This window comes from Charadrius vociferus, unplaced genomic scaffold (genome assembly GCF_000708025.1).
Source record: "Charadrius vociferus isolate BGI_N301 unplaced genomic scaffold, ASM70802v2 scaffold62, whole genome shotgun sequence".
NCBI classification, from domain to species: Eukaryota; Metazoa; Chordata; class Aves; order Charadriiformes; family Charadriidae; genus Charadrius; species Charadrius vociferus.
In genome coordinates, this window is record NW_009647419.1 from 3179438 (window position 1) to 3187323 (window position 7886).

General features: G+C 55.6%; 2 protein-coding genes across 2 annotated transcripts in view; one reads left to right on the forward strand and one right to left on the reverse strand.

Annotated features, from left to right (window-relative positions):
• ABCC10 (ATP-binding cassette, sub-family C (CFTR/MRP), member 10) overlaps positions 1-666 on the forward strand; it is a 16188-nt gene extending 15522 nt beyond the window's left edge. The window contains 1 exon segment of the mRNA XM_009880403.1: positions 531-666. Coding sequence (XP_009878705.1) covers positions 531-666 — 136 coding nt within the window.
• A 2571-nt stretch (positions 667-3237) lies between these two features.
• The window catches only part of DLK2 (delta-like 2 homolog (Drosophila)), a 6389-nt gene continuing 1740 nt past the window's right edge, over positions 3238-7886 (reverse strand). Inside the window, exons 3-5 of the mRNA XM_009880404.1 lie at positions 5361-5502; positions 4538-4682; positions 3238-4015 (exon numbers count right to left, since the gene is read on the reverse strand). Coding sequence (XP_009878706.1) covers positions 3238-4015; positions 4538-4682; positions 5361-5502 — 1065 coding nt within the window. The remainder of the gene's footprint in view (positions 4016-4537; positions 4683-5360; positions 5503-7886) is intronic.

Consider the following 7886-nt stretch of genomic DNA (forward strand, 5'->3'; position numbering starts at 1 on the left):
TTCCTGCTGCCCTGTCTTTCCTTCCCAGGGCTAGAGGTTACTGCCCTGCTAGCAATGTGGGTAGAACTGGGCAAATTCACTGGTGGTGGCAGCATAAGCAAAGATGGGGAATGGCAGCTGATGTACAAGTCCATTTCTGCTGCCCTCAGGAGGTGGCAGGTGAGGAAATGTGGGGGCAAACAGAAGCAACTCGATAACTCTCCTGTGGGAACGGAGACATCTTGTGCAACCCCAGAATCAGGCATGCTCTGAGCTTTCCCTTCCCAGAGCTTCCCTCTGTGCTCCTGGTGCCCTGCCATGCCCAGCAACTGGAAGGCATCACTGTGCTCTCCTAAAAGGTGGTGCATTTCAGTGGTGTGCAGGGGCTTTCTGGGGAGCTGGACTGCAGTGTGTCCCTGAGTGCACAGGGAGAAGCTCTGCAGATCCTGGTGCTGGGCATGTCTTGCGCCACCCCTTGACAGCAGGGGAAGCAGTATCTAGGGTTTCTCCTCAGATCCACCAATGTGTGTCCTGGTATTTGCTGTCCACAGGCTGAACACCATCTTGGACTCAGACCGAGTGCTGGTGATGCAATCTGGGAGAGTGGCAGAGCTGGATTCGCCCGCCCGCCTAAGTAAGAAGGATGGCTCCTTGTTCCAGCACCTCCTGCACAGTGGGCAGCAGTGACCTCCCTCCTGGGCTGAGCCCAGGCAACCCTCCTGGCTCTGTGCCTGGCTTTCCTCTCACCTCAGCCACTAGCCCTGTCCCTGCAGGGCCAGGACCTGCTGAGGTGAGGAAAGGGTTTATTCCTGCTTGCAGACAGCGATTTTGTGTCCTCAGGAACAATCACATGGCACTGCAGCCTTTCCTTTAGTAGGGAAGATGGGAACTGCTGTTTAGGACCACGCAAGCCTGGCTCATGGGATACTGCTCCCCTCCAGGGCTCCCCTTTGAGATTACAGAGGGATTTTCTGCTCATTGAAAAATCAGTGACTCCTAGTCTGAGACTTAGTCTCACATGTACAATTTAAAATAAAATGGAAACTTCCTTGTGAAGCTCTGTTATTCGGGTCCCTGTCCCTTTTTCCCCTCAGACACAGACTTCCTTGTGAGTGGTGCCCTCTCTGCACAAAGACAACCCTACCTGCTCCCTGCTTTTTTCAGGGGGCACTGACGTCTCCAAATAGCCCAGAAGGCTGCACCCAGAGCCTTGCTGCTCTTCCTGCAGCTTACAGTGGAGAAGGCCTTCCCCTGAAGGGCCAGAATGGGATTACATTAAAGGCATCTAAGGCTAGTTTATTTCAAGACTGCTTTTCCAAGGAAAACTCCCTATCCCTCCTGCCCTGCTCCCAGCTGCGCAAACCCCTAGCTGCTTTCAGTTTTGGGATCACCTTGCTCTTCCCATGGGCACCCTTGGACTCAGTCTTGGGTTTTCCCCTTTTCCCCAGCACTGAGACAACACCTAGCAGATACACACCTTGGCTAGACTGTCCTGAGGCAGGTCCCTTTCCTTCTCCTGAGGCTGCAGGAGCCAACTCCACCCCTGCAGCATGGGGTGAGGGCACAGGGCAAGACAACTTCGCTGCCACAACCTGGATTTGCATTCTTGAGGGAAGTGATGGAGATACTCATCCAGAACAAGTAGCTGATCTAATTGAATCTGCTGAGAGCAGGAGGTTGGTGTCCAGAGGTCCCTTCCAACCTAAATTATTTTATGATTCTCTGATACACTGTTTCTGGGCTTGTATTTATTTTATTTGATAAAGGTACATCATTCATCCATGTATTAAAAAAATAATCTTTCTGATGAAGCCCCAGTCCCCTCTCCCAGGTCTTCCTTCTGGCTGAGTGCTTGCTTCTCTGTCTGCTCTCTTCACACTATCTTGAACCCAGCTCTGCAACTCTACAGGCCAGTAGTAGGGTTTGGGTTGTGGGTTTTTTTTTACCCTACTGCTTAGCCCTCCATGCCTCTTCCATGAGAAGGCACGGAAAACCCTGGCCCTGGCAGATAGATGCTGATTGCTGCACACCTGACCAGCACTGGCAGGAGCAGACCTATTGCAAAGGCTAAGTGACCAGGCTATCTACTGCCTCTTAGCTATGCTTTAGCAATGGTGGAGAAGGCAATATCGTATCTGCTTCCTATGGTCATCCCAGGCTCAGTAGCCTGTCCTCACACCCACTGTGGGGAGCTTAGCCTTTGTTATATCAAGAAATGCTACAATGGCTGATTTGAGGTTAGTGCCAGCTGCCTGCCTCAGAGTGACTGGGAGAGGAAAGGAGGATCTGGATCTTGTATTGCTCCTGAACTAGCCACAACAGATCTCCAGCGTTGTCCATCTCCAGTTTCACCTGCGAGGGCATATGAGAAGGACCAGCTCAGGCCCAGAGGATGCCAGAGGGGAGAAGATGATGCTCCTCCTTGTCAGCAAATGGTGAGGCAGGAGTGTATACTGGAGAGAGGAAGGAGCTTGGTCATTTGTGGCCAGACCAGAAAGGACGGCTTGGTAAGCCGGGGAAGAAGACCCCTGGATCATCAGGAGGAAAGTACAGAATGTGTTTGTAACCCCAAGTCTGACAGCAAGAGGAGGCAGCATCACTCAGAGCAGAAGGGCATGAGGAGACCCCAAATGATCTCCAGAGTCTCTTTGAAGTGGCTCACAGAACCACAAGGCCAGGGAGCAAGGGTGCTTGCTCAGTCCCTAGGGACATGGCATCTGGAACAACAGCCTACAGAAATAGCCGGGAGCTACCCCATCCAGTACTGGGGCAGGGAGGCCTGTGCAGCCATGACAATCCCAAAGGCCCCAGAAGAAACATCCCAACACCAGCGCAAACAAGGACACAGCGCCTTCCGGTAGTCACAGAGAGGAGTTACAAAGGGCCTGGCAGAATTTGGGCTTGCAAGAAGGCCGTGACCTCCTCAGCACTACCCGTCCTGTTTCTGAGAGCTCACGTCAGATGATACCGGCACTGCATGGTGTGACCTGCCACAAGCGGCATGTCACCACTCCCCTGCAGGGCTGGCCCAACACAGCCCTGCTTTCAGATGCCCTGTGCCGGCCAGGCAGGAGACAACTCAGACCCAGGCAGGGCCATCGCACCAATGCTCAACTCCCAGGGGTTTCGTTGACATGTTCCCTGCTGTGGGAGCCCTTCCCCACTGCCCAGCTTGTTCCGGCGTGGCTCCCCAGGGTGCAGTTCGAGGGGTCTGCCAGCATGATGACCTGCCAGGGCCTGGCTCAGAGTCCTCGCAGCTCACAGCTCTGTCGTCTTCCTGGGCTCGATCAGGACGGTGTTGAGCATGCCCACCTGACACTCCTGGTCTTGGAGCTTCCTTGCAGCCTGTGAAGGGCTTTGGCACCAGTTTGACCTCTGACGGCCCCTCTGCCAGTTCCTCAGCATTAGCAGGACGGTGATGAGGACCAGCACGGCCGTCAGCACCCCGAACACCAGCACTGTCACCAGCTGGGCTTCAGTCAGCCCCGAGTCCCTTTGGGTCACCACCTCCTTCACAGAGATTTTCAACAACCCTCCCCCCGGCTCTTTCTCACTGTGGTTGGCCACACGCCGCCCCGTGACCACGGTCCTGACAGGCTCCGGCTGCGTCACCCCTGGCATCTCGCTGGTGGTGCTTTTCACACCCCCGCCATTCTCATGGTTCACAGGGTGGTAGGGGGGAGCCCAGGTGGGCTCGGGGATGGAGATCTCACAGGTTTTGCCAGTGAAATGGTCAGGACACAAGCAGTCATAGTCGTTGATTCGGTCGTAGCACTTTGCCCCGTTTTTGCATGGCTGGCTGGCACAGTCGTTGATGTTGATGGTGCAGAAACGCCCTTCGAAGCCCACCTGGCACTGGCAGGAGAAGCGGTTGATCCCATCGTGGCAGGTGGCACCGTTGGCACAGGGACGCATCAGGCAGTCGTCCACGTCATTCTCACAGAGATCCCCCACAAAGCCAGCGAGGCACCGGCAGGTGAAGTTGCTGGCAAAGCCATTTTCATCTTGACACTGCCCCCCATTCTTGCACGGAGACCTGTGTGGAGAGAGCAAGGATGGGTCACAGCCTTGGAAAGCAAGCAGCTTCCCCACCCCAGGGAGGAAAACACACACAGCCACTCACGTAGCCAGTGGGTCCAGTGCTGTCTCTCTCCCTGGGGGTAGCTATTCTCAAGGAAAAGACCGGGCAGGAGTTTCTATGTCCCTGAGTTGTGGGACCTCCCCAAAGGCTGTGGCTATGCATGGGCCCACCACGCACCAGGGATGGTCTTCAGCCAAACAATCTGAAGGGGAAACATGCCCTCCTGATGCTCCCCAAACGCATGATGCATGTCAGCTCATCACACCCACCATAGTGAGGGACAAGAATCTATTCAGATCGCAACACAGCGGGACTGTGTGGTGCACACAGCTAAACCAAAGCCAAAGGCGTTTTGACTTAACTCTACTAGCACATGGAAATCTAGTGATAATGAGCCAAGCTGGGCCGCAGCTTGGCAGCGCGTGACCTGAAGCTAATACTGTCTGTAATCTTGCTGCCCCTGCTGCCGTGTCTCACCCTGCCTTCTCACATGGCCCTGTCTTCATCTCACAGTCCTTCCCATGAAAGCCTTCTGAACATAGGCAGGAATATTCCCCGTCTCGGTCGTAGATGCACTGAGCTCCATTCTGGCACGGGGACTGGTGTTCACAGATGTGGATGTCTGAGGGGAAAGAAAAAGGTGGGAATTAGCAAGAAAAGAGGGGGGTGTGGCCAATGCAGTTCATACACAGCCCATCAAAAAGAGCCAGACGGAGAAATGGCAGGAGCCTCTCCCACATCTCCTCCAACAGGCACCCGCAGCAATAGAAGTGCCGTGCCTGCATGGTGCCTCCCAGCTATGGTCTGCAAAATGCACAGACTCGGGGGTGCGGAGGGAGCAAATCGTCCTGCAAATCTGCACGACGTGAAAATGCAGTGCACGCCATCTGGCCGACCAGTGCAGACCTCTCTATGGCACAGAGGAGCCCCCCAGGGCCAGAGGAGGGGAGTCCAGCGGCCACCTGCCAAAGGCAGGAAGCCCCAGGGGAAGTAGGAGGTGCTGCCCAGGGCCCAGGCGCGGTGTGAGAAAGGCAATGAGTTCATCTGCTCCATTTCCCATGGCCGGTGTCATGGCAGCTCTTGCCATGCACCCACTCATCAGTGGGTGCCAGCAGCCTGACCTCTTCTGCAGGAAGGGGACTTTGCCAGCTGCGGCAGCCAAGCAACATCCCATCTCCTGAGCAGCCCAGGTGGCATCACCTGGGTGGCTTCTGGCTATGTCAGCTCACCCAGCAATGCAGGGTGTGCTGGGCTTCTGCCCTCAGCACTGGAGGCTGTGATGTCCAGCCCCGTGACTCACCTTTGTCACAGAACTTGCCAGCCCAGCCGGTGTGACAGATACACTGCCAAGGCTGGTGGCATGTCCCATGGAGACACCCTGGCATACGCACGCACTCCTCGCAGTACTCGCCCTCCCAGCCTGGGTCGCACCTGCAGGAGGACAAGGCATGGCAGCATGATAAAACCCAAGCAGGGGCTGCGGAAAAAGCTCGCTGCTTGCTCTGCAGGCTTGCCACAGATACAGCGGCACTGGAAAACCCTCCCAAAGCCCACCATGAACCTGCTGGCTCCCTCCTCCAGAGAAGGTCAGTACTGGCATCTCATCTTTCCAAGGAAGCGAGCAGACAGAGCAGCACAGACTCACCCTCTGCAGCCAGAGAGGGTGAGGGGGCAGAAACGGAGCTTGGCAGCTTCGCTTTTACTGCCCATGTCCCAGTGCTCTCCTCCAGCCAACCGCTCTGTACACACCAATGCGTTAGCTCAGCAACTCCCACGTGTCCCTCATTGCACAGCCACTGATGGGCAGAGAAAAGCCTCATCCCTAACCCTGAACTCCCTGAGGGAAAGGGACAAGAGGCCCCTGAGGCCCGCGTGTTTCATTGCACCCATTTGCATTATGACATGTGTCATTTTCCATCTGAAGTGCAGCATAATCCAGCTGCGAAACCTTGCTTGCCGTGGCTGGCATACAGAATGGACTTCTCAACCAGCTCACAAGGGCAATGTGATGGGAAAACCCGCAGCACACATCAAACCTTCTGGCCCCAGAAGAGCGGGGCAGTGCTGATGGCTGAGTAAAGCCAAGCTGCGCTGCTCCTGCAGCTTCCCTCACGCCTGCCAGCTCCAAGGGGGAAAGCGAGCGATAACAGGACGAGAGCTGTGTGGAGGTGGCACCAGCCGCAACAAAAGCTATACTCAAAACAGCATGAAATTAAATCTAACAAAAACAACACTGTGTCTAGAGTAAGCAAGGGGGTTCATTTCCATGGCTGGGACTCATTTCAGCATGATATACAGTGACTGCGGCTTTGCCAGGACAGTCTGAGGCTGCACTTTCACACCTGGACTGGCTACTGTCATTGCAGGTGGTTCCAAAGAGATGAGGAAAATGGTTAAAAAAAAATATATATATATGTTAATTAGAGACTTTTTGATGGGAATGGAGGTGATACCATGTATCTGATAATCTGGGGAAATGCATTCATACCTGGACAGCCACGAGCTGTGGCTGTGGGCACCCCTTACCCTCCAGCACCCACACGCTGTGGTATGGCAGCAGGCGCCATCAACTCTTCCCCTTCCCTAAAAGGGAGATGGCCAACCTAAAAATTGCTAGGGACGGGGCCCGGTAAGCAGCCAAATCTCCCTGGATTGGGGGCGATTTCAATGGGGTACTGCCAAGCTTGCTGAAGGCCTGAAATCTGGAGCAGCAACTCATGCGTGCCTGCACCAGAAAAAACTGCAGCTGGGCCACCTGCCACACGGAGAAGTGCAGCATCTCCAGCCAGGGCTTCACAACACCGAGCCCCCCTGACCAGCCACAGCCACCAAAAGGGCTCAGGGAGGAGTGAGCTCTTTGCAGCTGCAACCGGGGACCCAGTAAAAAACAGAGCTGGACTCCCTGTTGCAGCAGTCAGCATGGTTATGATCACCGCTGGGCCATATCTGCTCCATTAGGCAAGAAGGAATGGCCCAGGCATGGTGTGATGCTGTGGGCCGTGCTGGGAAAGGGGGCTGAGCGTGCCCCAGTGAGGAGGATGGGCAGTTCATCCCCTTGCAGCATTCAGGTAGCCCGTAACAGCCTGCTCCTCCTGGGGCCACCCTGTGGCATGGGGGCTCTGGGCGGCCCTACAGTGGGACAAGAGGCAGTATCCAGGCCTGTGGCAGCCCGGGGCAGCCATAGGGCTGCTTCTTGGGCTGAAGTGCAGGGTCAGGCTCTGAGCTTTGCCTTTATGGGATTTGGGCACAAGCTGGAGCCGGGATGCCAGGGATCATGCACACACTTCGGCTGTGGAACAGAGGTGTCCCCAACCTGCTGGTGAGTCCTTTATAAAAACACCCAGAGACCCCCACTACATCCCAGGCTGCAGAGACGGGACCCCTGATGCCCTCAGACATCTACACGCACATCAGCAGCTCTTCTTTTCCATGCCCCCAGGGAGAGCATCCCCATCTCAAACAGCAAGGAGGCCAAAGAAGCTGGCTGCCCCCCAAGCCTGCACCACTGCCTGATGACTTTGCTCATCATATCTGAGCCTGATGGCTCCCTCCCATCGCTCAAGCATGGCTGGGCTGTCCCATGCTCCCATCTAGACAGAAAGTGCTCAGCACAACGATGTCAGTCAGTGCGCGGTGGGGGGGGACCCTGGAAGCACTGGAGCAAAAGCTGGAGGAGACCAGCAAGGGGATGAGGGATCAAAATCTCCTACTCCGGAGGGTGTCAGGTAAAAAGCGAGCGGAGTCACCAATTCCAGGCGCCTCAGCTTGGGGTAGGGGTGCAGGCACCCGGGATGCAGCACCAACGGAGGGAGGGAGAGCAGTTATG